Source organism: Phacochoerus africanus, chromosome 3 (assembly GCF_016906955.1).
Source record: "Phacochoerus africanus isolate WHEZ1 chromosome 3, ROS_Pafr_v1, whole genome shotgun sequence".
NCBI lineage: Eukaryota > Metazoa > Chordata > Mammalia > Artiodactyla > Suidae > Phacochoerus > Phacochoerus africanus.
In genome coordinates, this window is record NC_062546.1 from 36501564 (window position 1) to 36523283 (window position 21720).

General features: G+C 43.4%; 1 protein-coding gene across 1 annotated transcript; it reads left to right on the forward strand.

Moving 5' to 3' along the window:
* The first annotated feature begins 10162 nt into the window (after window positions 1-10162).
* On the forward strand, window positions 10163-19263 carry RBBP9 (RB binding protein 9, serine hydrolase). Its single transcript, XM_047771620.1, is given in 6 exon segments — window positions 10163-10309; window positions 11524-11539; window positions 11542-11565; window positions 12876-12981; window positions 16475-16560; window positions 17242-19263. Coding segments are annotated over 6 exon segments (558 nt in total). The 5' UTR covers window positions 10163-10210; the 3' UTR covers window positions 17469-19263.
* The last annotated feature ends 2457 nt before the right edge of the window (window positions 19264-21720 follow it).

Here is a 21720-nt window from a genome sequence, read left to right on the forward strand (position 1 = left end):
AGATTCCTGTTAGTTCCTCTGGTAAAGTGAGCTTCATCAAATTGCAGGGTTTCCTTCCCTCCCAATGTCCGGTTACTTCGTCTCTCTGAGGAACCCGACACTCGTGCACAGTTCCTCTCTGTCCCTGTTATACTTCCATGTGAAGGTAACTGGAAACTGGTCCTATTCGAGCATTTTAAGAGACTAACAAAACTCCTAATACATTGAGCTTAACTTTCTACATCTACCACTTCTGTTTTACACCTTATAAGTAGCAAAACCAAGCGCATTTATTAATCTGACCTAGAGATGTAGCCACTTCGTGTCACGTAAAAACAAGCAAAATTATATAAACTTGAAAGGATACTTAGAACATATCAAAGCGTCCAAGAATTACCATTAATTACATCAACCCTTAGTACGAAGCGTTGTTGTTTTTCTGCTTTTTAGCGCTGCAACTGCGACATACGGAAGTTCCCAGGCTAGGAGTCGAATTGGAGCTGTAGCCACAGCAACCAGGTATCCGAGCCTTTTCTGCAACCTGCACTACAGCTCAGGGCAGCACCGGATCCTTAACCCTCTGAGTGAGGCCAGTGATCAAACCTATGTCCTCATAGACAGTAGTCAGATTATTTTCCGCAGAGCCATGACAGGAACTAACCCCCCCCCCCTTTTTTTCTTTTTCTTGTTCTGGAACTTCCCAGGGTAGAGATGGATCTCATGCCTCCGCAGTGACCCAAGCCACAGCAGAACTCTGAATCCTTAACCCACTGAGCCACAGGGGACCTCCAGCACAAAGTTTAAAATGACTAACATCATGGAAATTGGTTTTAAGTCGATGTGCTATGAAACTTACTGGTAATATAAGAACTTGAATAATGATTCAGTTTTGTTGAATAAATTTGCAGTTTTCATGTTCCTAAAACATTTCATTAGAGTAATGTTAGGGTTTTTTAAATAATTAAACTAGTAAAAGTTTAGGAAGTTCCAATCAATTATTCTCTCAGTAAGGAAACGAACTTGATTAAAAGACACAATTGTATTATATTTTACAGTGAAAAAATACTTAGTTGAGGTTTTTTGTTTTGTTTTTTAGCCAAACATTAAAAGAATATCATTTGCCTAAGATCTGGTTTAGTTATTTGAAAATTGATTTCTTCTATACTAGAAATTTCTGTAAGAAGGATTTTTTTTTAATCTTGCACATTTAAAAGTTTATTTTTTGAATTTTAGGACTAGATTTATGTGAGTGTGTAGTCATCTTGATAAGTGTTGGGGAGGAAGAAATTTTTCTCTTTCTTTCTAGGTTCTTCTGGCTGGCCTAAGAATTAAATTAACGTGAATAGAGAAAATTAAACAAAAAACTTAACATGTACATGGGAGAGACTCAGGAAAATCAATGTCCCCAAATGTTTGAAGGAAAATCAATGTCCCCAAATGTTTGAAGCCTTCACACTAAATACATTCTCAGAGTTCCTGCTGTGGCTCAGCAGGTTTAGAACCTGACATAGTGTCGGTGAGGATTTGGGTTCAATCCCTGGTCTCACTTAGTGGGTTAAAGATCCAGTGTTGCTGCAAGCTGTGGAATAGGTCATGCAGATGTTGCAGGTGCAGCTTGGATCTGGTGTGGCCAGGGCTGTGGCCTGCAGCTGCAGCTCTGATTCAACCCCTAGCCCAGGAACTTCCATATGCCGCAGGTGCAGCTGTAACAAGAAAATAAATAATAAATACCATTCTGAGCTAGAGACAAAAGAGGATATTGGGGTTGGTAGTCTGTTCTGGGAGGTCACCAGGAAGAGCACAGTGAACAAGAGTAAGATCGTTAAGCAGATTTAAATCAATGCTTTCTCTGTTGATAACTGTGTCATTAATTACAAAAGGGTAGGTAATTGCGGAGTTCCCGTCACTGAGCAGCGGAAACAAATCCAACTAGGAACCATGAGGTTTCAGGTTCAATCCCTGGCCTCCCTCAGTGGGTTAAGGATCCAGCGTTGCCATGAGCTGTGGTGTAGGTCGAAGATGCAGCTCGGATATGGCGTTGCTGTGGCATAGGCCGGCAGCTGTAGCTCTGATTAGGCCCCTAGCCTGGGAACCTCCATATGCCAAAGGTACGGCCCTAAGAAACACACACACACACAAAAAGGGTAATTCCTCCTTGGTTCAGAGTATTTTTCATGCCTGCTGTTTCTTAGAAAATAGCCAGCATGCAATAATTAATATGCCTAAAGACATATTTGGGGATGGCAAGTTCTGCTCCCCTGTACAAGCAGTCAAAAATGTAGCAATCTACACACATGTGGAATCTGAAAAAAGGACAGACTGAACTTCTTTGCAGAACAGATGCTGACTCACAGACATTGAAAAACTTATTGTCTCCGGAGGAGACAGTTTGGGGGGTGGGAGGATGTGCTTGGGCTGTGGGATGGAAATCCTGTGAAATCAGATTGTTATGATCATTATACAACTACAGATGTGATAAATTCATTTGAGTAATTAAAAAAAAAAAAAAAAAGACGGAGTTCCCGTTGTGGTGCAGTGGTTAACGAATCCAACTAGGAACCATGAGGTTGCTGGTTGGGTCCCTGCCCTTGCTCAGTGGGTTAACGATCCAGCGTTGCCGTGAGCTGTGGTGTATGTTGCAGACACAGCTGGGATCCTGCGTTGCTGTGGCTCTGGCGTAGGCCAGGGGCTACAGCTCCGATTCGACCCCTAGCCTGGGAACCTCCATATGCCATGGGAGCGGCCCAAAGAAATAGCAAAAAGACAAAAAAAAGAAAAAAAGAAAAAAAAGAAATGTAATAATCTAGGAGTTCTCACTGTGGTGCAGTGGGTTAAGGAATCCGACTGTAGAGGCTCAGGTAACTGCAGAGGCACAGGACTGATCCCCTTGCCAGGGCAGTGGGTTAAGGACCCAGCATAGCTGCAGCTGTGGCATAAATCACAGCTGCATCTAGATTCGATCCCTGGCCTGGGAAATTCCATATGCTTCAGATGTGGGTATTAAACATAAGAGATGTGATAATCTGATTACACCCCATTTCACACTCTAACAACAAGTGAAGATCTTCCTTGATTACAGCCATGAAGGCATACAGATACACAAACACAGAGTGTGTAAAAACAAAGAATGTTGCTTGCCATCCTCTTCTACAAGGATTAAGTCACGAGCCACTGCAGTCACTGACCTACAATACATCCTGAAGGAATTGAGTACAAAACCCAGGATGAGCCACTCTGTGTTTTGGATATATGGGCCCTTAGGTTGTTAAGATGCATATCTAAGGAAGAATTCCAATGACCTCAGATTCTTGCTTCTTCTTTATGCATAGATAAGCACTAAAATCATTAAATTGAGATATATATTTTGTGATTAGCAGTAATCTTTTACCAAGATATATTCTTGGCTACATATATTTCCCAGCCCCAAATTTTGTATACACTGTCCCCTTCCTTTTGAGAGCAGTTCCTGAGAGCTATCTGAGCGATTTTCCCAGGCCATAGTCCTCCATAAGGTCCCCAAATAAAACTGAAACTCACAGCACTCACATTGCGTGTTAATGTTAGTCAACAAGAGCATGTAACTTTGTTTCTACAACCTGAGTCATAGGTAAAAAATAAACACAGAAACACAAAACCCACTAGAGCAAATATCAAAGAGCCATTCTCCTCCCCAATGGGCAGGGAAGTCTTAAATGATGTGAACTCACAAATAGGCAAAAAGGCAAACAAAGAAACACTAATGGACCAGATCCCTGTCTTCTCTTAACCAAGACAGAATATATCTCTATGAACTATCAATTCATTCAAAGAGACCACCAAATGGTCAGAATACAGACAAATTCCTAATCGTTGCTGCTATCAGTGGAGAAAAACTTACCAGCCGTAGGTGTATGAGAAACAAAAATAAAACCACAAAAGCAGTAAAGAAAAGGAAAGAAACCTAGAGAAACAGAATCAGCAATGTTGTGGTACTGCCACTTGGATGTTCACCATTCACTCTGGGAGCCATGAGCAAAGCTTGCCTGGGCTTAAGCAGCCCACAAGGTGTTCTTTTAGCAACATGGTTTACCTGTGCTTTTTTTGTTTTTCTTTAATCAATAGTTTTTAAGCAGTTGTGATTTTGGTGTGCTCATGAGAGGAGGTGAGCTCAAGGTCCTTCTTTTTTTTTTTTTTTTGTCTTTTTGCTATTTCTTGGGCCACTCCTGCGGCATATGGAGGTTCGCAGGCTAGGGGTCGAATCAGAGCTGTAGCCACCGGCCTACGCCAGAGCCACAGCAACGCGGGATCCAAGCCGCGTCTGCAACCTACACCACAGCTCACAGCAACGCCGGATCGTTAACCCACTGAGCAAGGGCAGGGACCGAACCAGCAACCTCATGGTTCCTAGTTGGATTCGTTAACCACTGCGCCACGACAGGAACTCCTCAAGGTCCTTCTACTCTGACATCTTTTCCAGGACTCCTTGGTTTACCTGGTTTTGTCAGGTGACTCCACAGGGATGTTGGTGAAAGTTCCAAAATTCTTAAAGTTTCTAAAGGGTCCAGTTATAACTCACATGCAAATAAAAATGAGGGTGTGCCAAAGGTTCTACATAGCTCATTCATTAAGGGGGGAACCAGTAAGGATGTTCGCCCTGGTTCCAAGAAGAATTTGATTTACAGAGACCTGTTGTCTACCGCACAAAATTCCTTTGCATTGTTGTGGACAGGAATCGCTTGCATTGTCTTGGGCAGGAAACATTGGCATTACTCAGTTTTCTGTGAGCTAATTTCTCTCTCTACAGAGTTGAGAAGTAAAGGAAAAGTCATGGAAAGGTCACCCAGTCATCTCTTTTGACTATTTCAGAACTTTTCAGTTTTCCTTATATATTATTTGTCACCTCTAATCTAAACTCTGTATTTCTGGCACAGATATCTCTAACATGAATGTCATATACTCAACAATCTGTTGAATATCTCTGGGTAGTCTTGGGCACCTCAACTGCAATCTGTCCTAAATGGAATTCATATTCCCCCCCCCCGCTCCTCAACTAACCTTCTACCTCTTATACTTTTTTGTTTTTTGGCTTCACCCACGTAAAGTTCCTGGCCCAGGGCTAGAAACTGCCACAGCAGTGACAATGCCGAATCCTTAACTGCCAGGCCACTAGGGAACTCCTGCCTCTTATACTGTTTTATTTCACTTGGAAATACTATTCTCCCCTCAGCCCCTCAGCCTAGAAACTAAAGTTAACCTTGGTTCCTCCTTATCTCTTACGGGGTTCAGGGCATGGCACGTTAGCATATTGAATATTTTTAAGCTGAAAGAATCTGAGAAATGGTAGGTTCAAGGAAGGACTCTCCGAACTCCCACTCTCCCCTGAAGCAGGTCATAAGACCTTCAGGTGAGAGGTGCCCTTTCTTTTTCATGAGAAAAGGAGCATCCTTCCCTTTGAAGATGGAGGAGCACTCTGGGGAAACAAAATGAACAGGCCTTGCTAAGTTTCTCCCAGCTTCAAATCCTTAGCTCATATCCTTTTGTCTTATCACATTTCCCCAAGACATTCCACCCTTCATCATACCTACCATAAAAACAATCAGGTTTAACTGCTCTTTGGAACGTTACTTCATTAGGAAGACTCACAGGTTAAGTAAAACTTACTTTACTTTACGTTAAATAAACATGGGTGCTTTTGTCTTGTTAATCTGTCTTTTGGAGTTCCTGTTGCCGCTCAGCAGTAACAAATCCAGCTAGCATCCATGAGTACAGAGGTTCGATCCCTGGCCTTGCTCAGTGAGTTAAGTATCAGGCATTGCCATGAACTGTGGTGAAGGTCGCAGACTCGGATCAGATCATGCGTTGCTGTTGCTGTGGCTGTGATGTAGGTGGGCAGCTGCAGCTCTGATTTGACCTCTGGCCTGGGAACCTCCATATGCTGCAGGGGCATTAAAAAAAAATCTGCCAACAACCTAGAAGGGTAGAAGGAAAAATTTTTTTCTTCCCCTACATCCCTAATCTCCCAACCCTGAAAGTGACAATAAATCTTCTCTTAACAAATCTGGTGACTTGTTTTTCTCAATATTTCTCAATTTCATCAACTCACTTAGCTCAGGCCCTCATTTTCTCTCACATCCTGCAGCAGCCTTCTGACCAATCCTGCCTGAATTTTGCCAAACCCAAATCTCACACGGGTTGCCAGACAGACTTTTCAAAATCACACATTTGACCCTGAATTCTCTTGCTGATATCTCTGCATAGTCTTCCCGTCACTCACAAGGTAGGGGCCTTTTGCTGTGCTGAAAGGGCCTCCATGATGTACATACTTCAGTCTTGCTGTTACCAGACCAAACTGTTCTGCTCACCCACCCACAGTAAATCCAATCTACTGACACTGGGTTGTGGTGAAGGAAAGCACAGCATTCATTGCAGGGCTCCCGGCAAGGATTCCAGGGTAGCTAGTGCTCAGAACACCCAAACTCCCCTAGGGCTTTCAGCAAAGCACTCGTAAAGGCAAGGTGGGGGAAGGGCATCACAGGGCTGGTGATCAGCCCATGAACAATTATCTGATTAGCTGATGGTGAGGGAACAGGGCAGCACCACAGGTGTTACTGTTATCAATCCTTAGGCTCCTGTGCTTAGGCTCATCCGGTAAGTTAATTTCTTCTATTTGATGGGGATTTAGCATCTGTAAAACATCTCTGGAAGTATGCATCAGATTCTGTCAGAGAGGCACTACCACGGAGGACTTGGTGGGTGGGGAGTGGATTATATATAACCCAGCATTGAAATAATATCTTTCCTAGAAAAAGGAATGCTATTACACTGTTGGTGGGAATGTAAATTGGTGCAACCACTGTGGAAAACAGTATGGAGATTCCTCAGAAAACTAAAAATAGAACTACCATTTGATCCAGCAATCCCACTCCTGGGCATCTATCCAGAGAAAACCATGACTCGAAAAGACACAAGTACTCCAATGTTCATTGCAGCACTATATACAATAGCCAAGACATGGTTGGAAACAACCTAAATGTCCGTCGACAGAGGAGTGGTTAAAGACAATGTGGTATGTATACACAAGGGAATATTACTCAGCCATTAAAAGGAAAGAAATAATGGCATTTGCAGCAACATGGATGGACCTAGAAATGATCATGCTAAGTGAAGTCAGTTAGACAATGAGACCCAACATCAAATGTTATCACTGACATGTGAAATCTAAAAAAAGGACACAATGAACTTCTTTGCAGAACAGATACTGACTCACAGACTTTGAAAAACTTATGGTTTCCAAAGGAGACATGTTGGGGGAATGGGGGGATGCACTGAGGGTTTGGGATGGAAATGCTATAAAATTTGGTTGTGATGATTGTTGTACAACTATAAATGTAATAAAATTCATTGAGTAATTAAAAAAAAAAAAGGAAATCGTGTCTTTCCCAGCCCACGAGTGCTGGGTCTTGCCTTGATGCTCTTTTGCACATCCTCCTTTCCACTCAGAACATTCTTTTCACTTCCCTTCCTTTCCAGACTAACTCTCATGTGTCTTTCAATACTCCAGAGTTTTCCTTTATTCCTCTTTCTCTTCAAAGTGGTTAAAAAATGATGATATGTGAAAGGAATAGAAAAATAACCAGAGAAGAGGGGAGGATGCTTGGACAATGAGTGTGAAGAGTTAAGATACAACCTGCTTACCGTTCCTAAAAACAAAACTTCAGGCAGAAGAATATTATTCAGAAGAAGAGCCTTGGAGCAGAGTGGCTGCATCCCTTAGAAAGATTAAAACTGCCTTGGCAAGTTCTTGAGAGCAGCTCTTGGAATGTTACAAAGTCTGTTTAGACATAATGAGCATTTTCAGATTTTTAAAAATTCAGAGCAATGTTAATACTTCAGTTTGGAAACCAAGTGATTTCTTCTCTGATAATCACAAGCTCAGAAAATGCCTGCCCAAGAGATAAAAATTAGAAAAGAAAGTAAGATGGACTTAGGTATAACTGTATTATCTCTGAAATAATTTTTGATATAAACAGTCTGAGAATGGTGAGAGTCCAGGCCTTTGTCCCCTTTTCCTCCTTCTTAAAAGAAGTGCTGACCACCCTGTAAGTAAGAATGAAACCAAGGACAGCCATCAGTTAGATCCTTTCAACTGTAGCTTGCTTAATCACATCCTGTAACCTGCCTTTACTGACGAAACTTGTTTAAAATTTTCTCGAGAATTGCACACACTCCAAGCTTCACATAGCTTAGACAACACATCATGAGACACCTTAGAAGTTCCGTGGTGGCCCAGCAGTTAAAGATCCTGAGTTGTCATTTCTGTGGCTCAGGTTTGATCCTTGGCCCAGAAACTTCCACATGCCGTGGGTCTCCCCTATTCCCCCCCACAAAAAAGATGAAATGTCTCCCTTCCTAGGGCACCAATGCTGGTACTTCTTCTACGATGAGACTCCCCAGATGTCAAGGCCATACTGACTGTATACATGCTGTATAAAGTGCTGATCTGTTTTTTTTTTTTTTTTTTTTTGAACTTTGAAGAAATGGATCCCTGACTTGTTTGATGTTCTCTGTTCTGACAAGACATAAAACTGCTGAAAACCATGCTTCTCCTGAGCAGTTCCTCTGGGCTGAGAGGCTGGTTTCTGGGTTATAGTCCTCAGTTTTCTGTTTGTTTGTTTGTTTTTTAGGGCTGAACCCTTGGCATATAGAAGTTCCCAGGCTAGGGGTTGAATTGGAGCTGCAGCCGCTGGCCTATGCCACAGCCACAGTGACAGCAATGCCACAGCCACAGTGACAGCAATGCCACATCCAAGCCAAGTCTACAACCTACACTGTAGCTCATGGTAACACTGGATCCTTAACCCACTGAGCAAGACCAGGGATGGAACCCGAATCCTCATGGATACTAGTTGGATTTTTCACCACTGAGCCTCAATGGGAATTTGTATAATCCTCAGTTTGGCTCAAATAAAACTCTTTTCTATTCCTATTGTAGATTAGTTATTGCTTATTTTCTTCCACAATAGGTAAATAATTTCATTGGTACCTCAGTTTCCCCAATCTCTAAATTGGTTTAAGTAAAAATGTTATTCATGTGCCCTACACCAATGGTGATATTATTTAAAAGGATAGTATTTAGGAGTTCTCCTCTGGCACATCAGGTTAAGGATCCAGCATTGTCACTGCCAAGGCTTGGATTGCTGCTGTGGGGCAGGTTCGAGTCTTGATCCAGGAACTTATGTGTAACATGGGTGTGGCCAAAAGAGAAAAAAAAAAAAAAAGGACAGCCTTGGTTTTTTTCTTTTAGTTTTTTTAGGGTCACACCCTTGGCATATGGAGGTTCCCAGGCTAGGGTTCCAATTGGAACTGTAGCCGCTGGCCTACACCACAGCAACTTAGGATCCCAGGGGCAGCTGTGACCTACACCACGCTCACAGCAGCGCCAGATACTTAACCCACTGAGCGAGGCCAGAGATCAAGCCTGCGTGCTTATGGATGTTAGTCAGATTCGTTTCCGCTGAGCCTCGAAGGGAACTCCCAAAGAACAGCCTTTAAAGCAATGAAGATAACAACCATGGGTGGTATTGATTATTCCATTAAGAACTGTTTTGAGGAGTTCTCGTCGTGGTGCAGTGGTTAATGAATCCAACTAGGAACCATGAGGTTATGGGTTCAATCCCTGGCCTCGCTCAGTGGATTAAGGATCCGGCATTGCCGTGAGCTGTGGTGTAGGTTGCAGACGCGGCTCAGATCCCAAGTTGCTGTGGCCCTGGCGTTTAGGCCGGTGACTACATCTCTGATTCGACCCCTAGCCTGGGAACCTCCATATGCTGCCGGAAGCGGCCCTAGAAAAGACAAAAAAAAAAAAAAAAGGACTGTTTTGAAATCAGAAGGAAAAATCGTAAGGATTCCAGAAGTCCTCAATTAATAAAATGGGTTGTGTTTTGCTTCTTTGGATCTAAAACACACTTTTCTATAGGAAGATCAGTAATTCTAGTAAAGAGATAACACACTCTGTGCATATCACAACTCGTCGTAAATAAGGGGAGGAAATGAGGGCGCCAGTAAAATGCAAGTGAAAGGTTATTTACATCTGACGGAAACTGGCAAAGTCTGCCCAAGACCGCAGTGTGCGGTAAGGATCAGAGCATACATAAATGCGCTCTAGCAACCTGGAACTACAATTCCCAGAAGGCCACGGGTCAGCCTTCCCCGGACGCAGCCCAGGCTCCCGGCGCGCTGGTCCGCTGCGCTCATGGCTTCGCCCAGCAAGGCGGTGATTGTCCCAGGCAACGGCGGTGGCGATGTGGCCACTCACGGCTGGTATGGCTGGGTGAAGAAGAGGCTGGAGCAGGTAGGAGACGCACCTCGCTGCGCAGGGAGGTTAGCCTGGAGCTGGAGGGGCCGGAGGACTGAAGTTGGCACGTGTGTCCCCTCCTTACACCGGCCCCCTTCTGCAAAGCCCTGTGTGTTTTCATTCCTGCCCCTGCTCCCCTGTCTTTAATTCTACAACTAGCGGTCAGTATTGCGGTTGCTAAAACTGCCTGGAAGCCTTCTGCTAGGGCTCAGAGTACCAGGCACCACCTCTTATAACTGGAGCCGAGCCCCCTCCCCATATTTCCTACGGGTTCAGATTTGGAACTTCGAGATAATTCCACATCTATCTTCTTTGCTACCTTCCTAGGATTTTTAAAAATTTCAATGCGTAGTATTAATATGTACTAAGGATGTATCAGATATTTCTGTGCATTATGAAGCAGAATGTAATGAAGACCTGATAATCCATAAACAAACTGAAATCTAGAACAGTACCAATACCTTCAAAACCACCTTGGAATGCTCCCCCCCATCCCATTTCCTTGCCATTGGAAATTTTTTTCATTTGCTCCTCTTTTAGAAATTAATGAACTTTTGCAACCTATGTATGTATGCTTTAAGCAATGTATTGTTAAGTTTGGCTTCTTTGTGAGCACTATAAAAATGGCTTCTTACTGTAGATTGTCTTGTGCATCTTGATTTTTTTTTTTTTTTAAACCCTCTTCCTTAACCAGGCAATAAGACTGCTTTCTGAGTTGCCAACCCTCTAGAGCTCCAGAGTGGGTCTCTCGTATAAAATCCCATGCTTGTGGCTGAGAGCCATGGCCAGAGCTACAAACCAAAAGGTTGGGGCTGGAGCTGTCCAGGAGGATGGGATCTCCAGCTTTGTGTATCATGTTTCCGTACCACATTTTACCTACTCCCTGGAGCACAGTCTGATTGGCTCCAGGTCAGTTTGTCTAGAACCTGTTCATTCATTCTCTCCCTATAGGTATATGCCAGGGGTGATGATCAATATGTAGAGATCTGCAGAGCTGGCTGGATAGAGAACTACAAACAGATGGAGCTTATGAGGCAGGATTGTTACTCATATGTAATCCTATAGCACTTAATTCACTTTATTTCATAATAGAAGCAGATACTTACTAAACTGATAAAGATCGTTATCAGGTGTCACATTTCTTATTAGCAATGTATTAGTTGTTATTAAGCTCTTTATTATAGCTTTTTTTTCCCCTCCTCATATCATAGATACCTGGTTTCCAGTGTTGGCTAAAAACATGCCTGACCCAAGTAAGTTTTTTAAATGTGTTTTTAAAAATCCTCCATATGTTGGGTTTTGATCTTGCCATTTTCTGGGTAGAGAAGAAGAATATCTTAGTAGAGAAGCCAAAGGGAATACAGACCTCAGAGTGAAGGATGGCAAGTATCTGGGAGAGGAGGATGCAAACCAAAAACACTATAGAAAATTTGAGTAAGGATCAAGAAGAGTGCTTGGGCTCAGTGAAATTTAATTTTCAGCTTTGGAAGCAACTTGATCTTCCCTTCTATAAGTCAAATTTTTTTTTGTCTTTTTTTGCTATTTCTTGGGCTGCTCCCTCGGCATATGGAGGTTCCCAGGCTAGGGGTCGAATCGGAGCTGTAGCCACCGGCCTACGCCAGAGCCACAGCAACGCGGGATCCGAGCCGCGTCTACAACCTACACCACAGCTCACGGCAACGCCGGATCGTTAACCCACTGAGCAAGGGCAGGGACTGAACCCGCAACCTCATGGTTCCTAGTCGGATTCGTTAACCACTGCGCCACGACGGGAACTCCAAAGTCAAATGTTTTCAATTAGAATTTCTGGATGTCTCGAGGCAGAGGTATGACAAAAACTTTATAGCATCTCAATGAGATCCTAATATTTAAAAAATGTAACACTGCCACTTTTGTTCTGAATAAGCTTATGACTTGTCTCAGGAATTTCCTTTTTGGAAAGAAAGGATGGACGTGAACTTGAGAGACAGTATTGTCAAGAGATTTTGGAAAGTTTTGCATTAGAGCTTCAGAGTTATATCTTATTATTCTTTAGTACTTTCTTACAAAAACATGGTTAAAAAAAAAAAGTAAAAACAAAACTCTTTACCAAACTATAGATTTGAGTCTTTCAAACAGCAGTACAGGAAACTGGCTCTGTTGGAGTTCCCGTCGTAGCACAGCAGAAACGAATCCAACTGGAACCACGAGGTTGTGGGTTTGATCCCTGGCCTTGCTCATTGGGTTAAGGATCCGGTGTTGCCGTGAGCTGTGGTGTATGTAGGTCGCAGACATGGCTTGGATCTGGCGTTGCTGTGCTCTGGCGTAGGCTGGCAGCAACAGCTCTGGTTAGACCCTTAGCCTGGGAACCTCTATATGCTGCAGGTGAGGCCTAAAAAAACAAAAGACCAAAAGACAAACAAAAAAAACCCTGGCTCTGTTAAAACAGCCCCATCTCCTATTGTGGTCCTGCAGTTTGAAAAGTCCTGACCCGCTGAGTCGTCCTCTGCCGGAAAAGTAGGGCATCATTAGACTAAGACTGTCCCTATCGAGTGACAGGCTCTTTCTTTCCTCTGAACCTGAGTCACAGCCCGAGAGAGCATCTGGCTGCCTTTCATGGAGACGGAGCTGCGCTGTGATGAGGAGACCATCATTATAGGCCACAGTTCCGGGGCCATTGCGGCCATGAGGTGCGATACTTGTTCAGTTGTCACCTGCCCTGTGGGCTCCAGCCATGCTTGCTTGCAGAATACCTTGGGCATATCTTAAGTTTCCACTGCAGAGGAAACAGTGCTGACCTCAACAGTGGTAATGTAATCTGTTCTAATTCCTTCCTGGTTTGGTGAGCGGATTAAGAACATTTTTGCTTTTATTAGGGTACAGTGATCCTTTAAAAACATAAATGCCTCTAAACCCCATCGGCTTCCCATCACCCTCAGAAGAAATTCTCTGCCTTCAGGGCCCCCACTCATCTGTCCCATCTCCTCTTCACTGCTCCCTGTCTGGGTTCCAGACTTCCGTGAAGTTCCCCAACATGTACCTTCCTTAAGCCTGTGCTTATTGTTGTTATGCCTGGGACTCTGTCCCTAGATACCTGCGTGGCTTTCTCTTCTTTAAGTCTCTGCTCCATGTCCTCTTTCAGTGAGACCTTCTGTAATCACTCCGTCTGAAACAGCAGCCTCGCCCCATTGAATCTTATCCCTTTATATCTTATAAGCTATAGATCTTTTTACCATCCAACATTCTATTTATTTCCTGCCTGTCTCCTGCCAATTGAGTGTAAGCTCCATGAGGGTGGGACTTCATTCACTCTGACGCTGAAACCCCCATGCCAGGCAGAGTGTCTGGCATATGGCAGGTGCTGTCCCAGCCTCAGCTCCCAGTCCTCAGGCTTCATGGAAAGGTCCCTGCTGCTTCCATTAGAACATTACATCTCTCTGGGAGTTCCCTTGTGGAACAGTAGGTTAAGAACCTGGTGTTGTCACTGCAGCAGCTTGGATCACTGCTGTGGCTCAGGTTCGACCTCTGGGCCTGGGAACTTACACATGCCATGGGTGCTGCCAAAAAAATAAATAAATAAATAAAAATCACGTCTCTCTTTTTAGGCTTATAAGCCCTAGAAGGTGAGGATTTAGCTGGCTGAATAAGCCTGTTGGGTTGGGTTTCTTCCTTATTTGCTAGGCTGGATGACAAAGGATTATAGTTTCCGTGTAGCCTCTTGTCCCAAGCAGTCCCTCTGGATGTCATATGAATTGCTTGTCAGAGAAATCTTGCCAAATTCCATAGCTTTTCAGCCACGAGAATAATGCTTTCCGACATGGACCTACAGAATGTGTTCGTTAGCTGCCAGGGGCTGTCTGGAAAATGAAGAAATCCCTTTATGCTGAAAACTTTACCAACTCGGGGCCAACTGAATTTTTCTCAGGCCACTGGCTAGTAACAATGTTCCTTCTTTTAAAGACTCCTGAAATTTATTGTGCAGGACTGTCAGCAACCTTCTAAAAATTAACTTCTAAAGTTAAGGTGAGGACTTCCTGTCATGGCACAGCAGAAACGAATCTGACTAGGAACCATGAGGTTGTGGGTTCGATCCCTGGCCTCGCTCAGTGGGTTAAGGATCCGGCATTGCCATGAGTTGTGAAGGTTGCAGACAAGGCTCAGATCTGATGTTGCTGTGGCGTAGGCCGTCAGCTGTAGCTCCGATTGGACCCCTAGCCTGAGCACCTCCATATGCCATGGGTGTGGCCCTAAAAAGCAAAAACAAATACATAAATAATAAAAATAAAGATAAATAAAGTTAAGGTGGGCCAGGAGAACACTAGATGCCAAAACCATGGGGTGTAAGATTGTAAGGGAACAGGATATTATTGACAGGATCGCCCCACAGATTACTTATTCATCACACAGGGGAGATTGTGTCTTCACAGTGAGGAATCTGAGGGTGTCACTTAAGTCATCTGACAGTCTCACCAGCAATGGCACCAACTAGCATGTGCCCCTGGTGAAGGAGTGGGCGGGATGCAACATTGCCTCAGTCTAACCGAGGAAACAAAGTCAGTTTACAGGACAAAGTACAAGAGAACTGGCCTAAGACTCTTAAAAATGTCATTTAAAACAAAAAATTTATTTTTACTTATTTATTTACTTATTTTGCCTTTTAGGGCCACACCCATGGCATATGGAAGTTCCCAGGCTGGGGGTCTAATCAGAGCTGTAGCTGCTGGCCTGCACCACAGCCACAGCAGCGAGAGATCTGAGCCATGTTTGTGATCTGAAACCATAGCTCATGGCAACACTGGATCCTTAACCCACTGAATGAGGCCAGGGATCGAACCCACATTCTCATGGATACTAGTTGGATTCATTTCCACTGCACCACAGTGGGAACTAAAACAAAACATTTTGAAGTGACTGAAGAGTCATGAAACCAAATGCATGATCTTTGATTGGATCTAGGGTTGAAAAGCCATGTCAGAACATTCTTGATACAACTGGAAAAATGAATACAGGTAATATTACTGTCCCAATGTTAAATTTATTAGGCGCAATAATGGTACTGTAGTTACATAAGAGAATGACCTTGTTCTTAGGGGATACATGCTGAAGTATTTCAGGGTGACATATAGCAAAATTAGTGAATCTAGGTGCTTGTTCTTCTTTCTTTTCTGTATTTTGAAATTTTTCAAAACCAAAGGTTGGGGAGAAGTTTAGGCCCAGGAGTAGAACACCAACCCCGGTCTTGCCTGGCACAAAGGCTCCTGGAACCGCTGCTATTGTATGTCCTTCCTTAGCTTGGTTTTTGCTGAGCAAGGGAACTGTCTACACAGTTATCCAAGTGTCTACTTGCTGGGCACTGTACCAGGCGCCGGGGTCACAAAAATCAAAGCTCAGACCTGCCCTTAAGGGATGCCCTTAGAGGAGGCAGATAAAATACAACAAAAGTAACAGTGCAGTGTGGAGCATGCGTAAAAGAGGCACAGTTCTGGGATGGTACAGTCAGAGATCACTTGCATGTGTCCCCTCGGTTGGAGGAGGCATCATGCCTTAAAATGTAGATTCCCAGGCCTCACTCCTGAATCAAATCCTCTGGGCTGAGGCTGAACCTGGGACCTACATGTAAGCCAACCAAGTATGCACACATCAAAGAGAATGATACGCATTCTATGTTCATTCAGAAAGAATGACAGAGGTTTAGACTACCTTGAAAAATGAGTGGTGGAGTTCCTGTCATGTCTCACTCAGCAGAAACAATCTGACTAGTATCTATGAGGACACAGGTTCAGTCCCTGGCCTCACTCAGTGGGTTAAGGATCCGGTGTTGCCATGATCTGTGGTGTAGATCGAAGATGTAGCTTGGATCTGGCATTGCAGTGGCTGTGGTGTAGGTCGGCAGCTGCATTTCCGATTCTACCCCTAGCCTGGGAACCTCCATCTGCTGTGGGTGCAGCCCTAAAAAGACAAAAAAAAAAAAAAAAAAAGACTGAAGACTCAGGTAGCCCTGTTGACGTAATGAACCACAGGGCTTGTGGTTCTGCAGGCTCTTCGCTCTTTTATATACTTACCTCATCTGCTTGTACATGTGCTTTCTGTAAGCTACATCACATGAGTTTTTAGGTGGCTCACTGACTTTCTGGTCATCAAATTTGACCTAAACATCAGCTGACTACATTTCTCTCTCTCCAGGTATGCAGAAACCCACCGAGTGTATGCTATTGTGTTAGTGTCTGCCTACACATCTGACCTGGGGGATGAGAACGAGCGTGCGAGTGGTGAGTCTGAAGGCAGAAACCCTGGGAGAGCCCTTCTTCCAGATCCAGGGGCCGCAGGCTTGGGTAATAAAACAGCACTGTCTTCCAGCAGGCTAACAAAAAACCTAATAGCATGTGAGAAATACTTACCACTCATCTTTATTTACTAATTTTTATTTTATTTAATATACATTTTATGCTTTTTAGGGCTGCACCCATGGCATATGGAAGTTCCTAGGCTGGGGGTTGAATCAGAGCTGCAGCTGCTGGCCTACACCACAGCCACAGCAATGCCAGATCCGAGTCGCATCTGTACCTACGCTACTGCTCACAGCAACACTGGATCCTTAACCCAGTGAGTGAGGCCAGGGATCACATCCTCATAGATACTAGTTGGGTTCGTTACTGCTGAGCCACAGTGGGAACTCCATTACCCCTCATCTTTAGACAGAAGTTAAGGACTTGGAGAGGTGGTAGACCACCTTCTAATCCATAGTGTGGAACTGAACCCTAGGGCCCCGTTTTTGAGCCATATACTCTCACCTCACCAGTAGCTACCGTATCAGACCCTACAGATTTGAAAACCAAAGCAGGGCTTCTGACTCACACTTAGGCTCTGAGTCAGTGTCTCTGCCATGGTCTTCCCTAGAATGGCTAGGGTGGAGATGATCCACGCTCACGGGTTGTATGTCTTCCTCACAGGATACTTCAGCCGCCCCTGGCAGTGGGAGAAGATCAAAGCCAACTGCCCTCACATTGTGCAGTTCGGCTCCACCGATGATCCTTTCCTTCCTTGGAAGGAACAACAAGAAGTGGCTGACAGGTTGGAAGCCAAATTGTACAGCTTCACTGACCGTGGCCATTTTCAGAACACAGAGTTTCATGAACTGGTTAATGTGGTCAAGTCCCTGCTGAAAGTACAAGCATAGACGGGACAGCTCCTGCTGTTCTGCTTAATAGCACAGGAGCAAGCAGTGACCAGGTGAACAGACAACAGTCATCTATTGTCAGATGATTACCGGGCACACAAAACAAATCAAGTTCCAAAAGATGCCCAAAAGACATGCAAGTTTCAATGTTCAAATTAAATCACAAACAGCATTTTCATTTTCCTGAAATTTGTATCTCATGTTGCTGTGACCTAAAACAGTATTTTTCCCATTTGATAAGGGACATAGGGCAGCTTCACCACCCTTATCCATTCAGGTTTCCTGATCCCCAGTCCAGATTAAATTAAGTAGGTTTCATGTTAGGTTGTAGGAGTTGTTCTTCTCTCTGACATAAAATGTTTCTGTTTTATTGGGGAAAGAAAACATGACCAAAGGTCCAGAGTGTTGGCTAGAACTCAAAATAGCTGCTGTTTGGAGCTTGCCCAGGATATCAACCAGGCCTTTCCCCTTTGACACCCTGACCCCTTGTCCTTTAAACATGCCGAGAGTGACATGCAAGGATGCTGGGGCAGGGTCTGAAAGGTCAGGTGGGGATACAGCTGACGAAGACCAGACTGCTGAGGCTTTGGGCAACGTGGAGAACTGCTGGGCCCTGACTGAATTGCTGCCATGTGGGAATTTGGCAAGATACTGCCAGTTTTCTGATTTTACAAGGATAAAACTTCATACCGTGGTTTTTATATTTAGGTACTGTAAGAGTACATATGTATAATCCGTATGTACACAAATTATGTCCAGGCCATAGATATATGGGTTATGTTAGTTGGGAACTACAGTGTAAAGTAAAAATCTGCAAACACTGCAAGACACAAGAAGTCCCAGCCAGCCGTCTGTGGCCTCCGCCGTAAGTAGAGGTGCTTAACTTAGCCAGGTGCTTTAAATGACTCACTATAAAGCCTGAGAAAAGTCTGAGAAATGAACGTCATGTCAAAGGATAAAATCATGAGAACAATTTGGGTTTGTTACAAAGTCTTAAATATTTTTAAAAATCATCTTTCCATTCCTCAAATTGTGTTCTGTAAAGAGTTCTGCCTTTCAGTGTCCATGTTCCTTTAGACCTCTGTCAGCACCACTGCATGATTTTTCTTCTAGTCCTACTCCTGCAAAAAAAAACCCTTTATCATTTTCCGGCATTTTTGACTGTGGTCCCCAGGTGTTCCCTCAAACAGTTTCTGGTGAATTCGTACCTGACATTTGCTACAGTAATGTGAATTCCCATGCTGTTTACACCTAACAAAGATCCAAAGCCATCATTTTAACCTGAAAAAATCTTTTGATTTCTAAATGTGCTCAAAAGAGGTCAGCAGAAATTCTCTGAATTTCTAGCAGTAATTATTGTAGGAGATGGGAATTCTGGTCAGGATGGTGTGGTGGATGTCTCCTTTTTACTTTATACACCTGGAGATGATTGGAATTTGTTCCACTGAATGTGTATTACTTTTATCATTACAAATAAAGATTTAAAACGGCATATTTGACAAGTTAGTGAAAAGTGTAGTAGATAAATCAGTTGAATAGTTTTCTTAGCAAGGCTGTTTAGCATTGATTTGACCAAGCCTATAATCAAAGTTTGATTCTGTTTGAATTATTTGGAAGTAGTAATTGCTCTACTTATGCTCTGCCTTGTTTTCTAAAGTCCTTTAAAAAAAAACTATCAACCTACACAAACAACAGTTTGTAATACTTTGTTGCGCTCTTCCTCTGTAGAACAAAACCAAATACATACAACTGAGAGTAATTTTATTATTATTATAATTAAAGTATAGTTGATTTACAATGTTTCTTCAAGCTCCATTGAGAATTTTTTTTTTTTTGCCTTTTTGTTGTTGTTGTTGTTGCTATTTCTTGGGCCGCTCCCGCGGCATATGGAGGTTCCCAGGCTAGGGGTTGAATCGGAGCTGTAGCCACCGGCCTACGCCAGAGCCACAGCAACGCGGGATCCGAGCCGCGTCTGCAACCTACACCACAGCTCACGGCAATGCCAGATCGTTAACCCACTGAGCAAGGGCAGGGACCGAACCCGCAACCTCATGGTTCCTAGTCGGATTCGTTAACCACTGCGCCATGACGAGAACTCCTCATTGAGAAATTTGATAAAAATATATTTGATAAAAATAACTTGAATGTAGAGCTCTGTGATTGATGCGTTATGCTGCCCCAGTATGGTAGCTGGTAACCACAGGGGAGCTGTCAGTGAAAACATTCAGTTCTTCATTCACAGGAGCCACATTTCAGGTGCTCACCAGCCATAGGTGACTAGTGGCTACCTTACTGGACAGCAGATATAGAACATTTCCATCCCAATACAAAGTTCTATTGGACAGCACTGGTCAATGGCACATGTTATAGTCTTGCCTCATCCAGCACCAAAGTAAAAATGACTCAACTTGCAATTAGTTTTTTTTTGGTCGCACTGAGGGATTGAACCTGAGCCACAGCTGTAACCAGAACCACAGCTGTGACAATGCTGGATCCTTAACCCACTGAGCCATGAGGGAACTCTGAAATTACTAATTTGCTTAGTTGATCACCATAAAAATTATGGCTCCATATAACGTACTCATCGTCAAACTAAAATTGGAGAATTTCACGGAAGAATCCCACATGAACAGTTCATTTCAACCATCAAGTCATGGGCTTTCATGATTCTGGGTTTGACTACAGATCATTATAAAACAGAGAAAGGCCTTGATAGACTAACTCCAGGGATTATCTATTTTCAGGTGAGCAAAATACCTTTCACTAAGTGGAAATCAATTGTAAGGATTAAGACTTCATTGACGATTTTTTTTTTTTTTTGTCTTTTTGCCATATCTTGGGCCGCTCCCGCGGCATATGGAGGTTCCCAGGCTAGGGGTTGAATCGGAGCTGTAGCCGCCAGCCTACGCCAGAGCCACAACAACACAGGATCCAAGCCGCGTCTGCGACCTACACCACAGCTCATGGCAACGCCGGATCGTTAACCCACTGAGCAAGGGCAGGGACCGAACCCGCAACCTCATGGTTCCTAGTCAGATTTGTTAACCACTGCGCCATGATGGGAACTCCCATTGACGATTTGATTTTTTGGTGGTGTTACGAGTCTGAAGCCCCACAAATTTTTGTCAAAATTTACTCCTATAGGGTGAATATGTAACTATCAGAGGTGCTGTATTTTTAAATTATTATCTCTTTCCTACTTCAGTTAATATTCAGAATGAAAAGTTAAGGGAAAAAAAGTTTAAAGGGGCTCTTTATTCTCATAGGCAAGGAATATTTTTAAAAAGATTTTTATTTTTTAAGATTATTTATTATAGTTGATTTCCAATGTTCTGTCAATTTCTGCTGAACAGCAGTGACCCAGTTATACATATATACACCTTCTTTTTTCTCATATTATCATGTTCCATCACAAGTGATAGATAGAGTTCCCTGTGTGTACAGCAGGATCTCATTGCTTATCCACTCCAAATGCAATAGCTTGCATCTACTAACCCCAAACTCCCAGTCCATCCCACTCACTCCATCTTGGCAACCACAAGTCTGTTCTCCATGTCCATGAGTTCTTTTCTATAGATAGGTTCATTTGTGCCATATATTAGATTCCAGGTATAAGTGATATCACATGGTATTTGTCTTTCTCTTTCTGACTTATTTCACTTAGTATGAGAATCTCTAGTTCCATCCATGTTGCTGCAGATGGCATTATTTGTTCCTTTTTATGGCTGAGTGGCATTCCATTGTGTATATGTACCACATCTCTTAATGCATTAATCTGTGGGTGGATACTTAGGTTGTTTCCATATCTTGACTATTGTGAATAGTGCTGCAATGAACATAGCAGTGCATGTGTCTTTTTCAGTGGAAGTTTTATCTGCATATGTGCCCAGGAGTGGGATTGCTGGATCATATGGTAGTTCTATATTTAGTTTTCTGAGGTACCTCATGCTATTTTCCATAGTGATTGTATCAATTTACATTCCCACCAACAGAGAAGGAGGGTATCCAGAATACTTTTGTTTTAGCCACTGACCATAAGCTTTATTTTTTAATTTTACTTCATTTGTCTTTTTTTAGGGCCACACCTACAGCATATGGAAGCTCTCAGGCTAGGGTCAAATCGGAGCTGTAGCTGCTGCTCTACGCCACAGCTGCAGCAACTCATTTGCAACCACACCACATCTGCCACAGCGCATGGCAACACTGGATCCTTAACTCACCTTGTTGAAGCCAGGGATCCAACCTGCGTCCT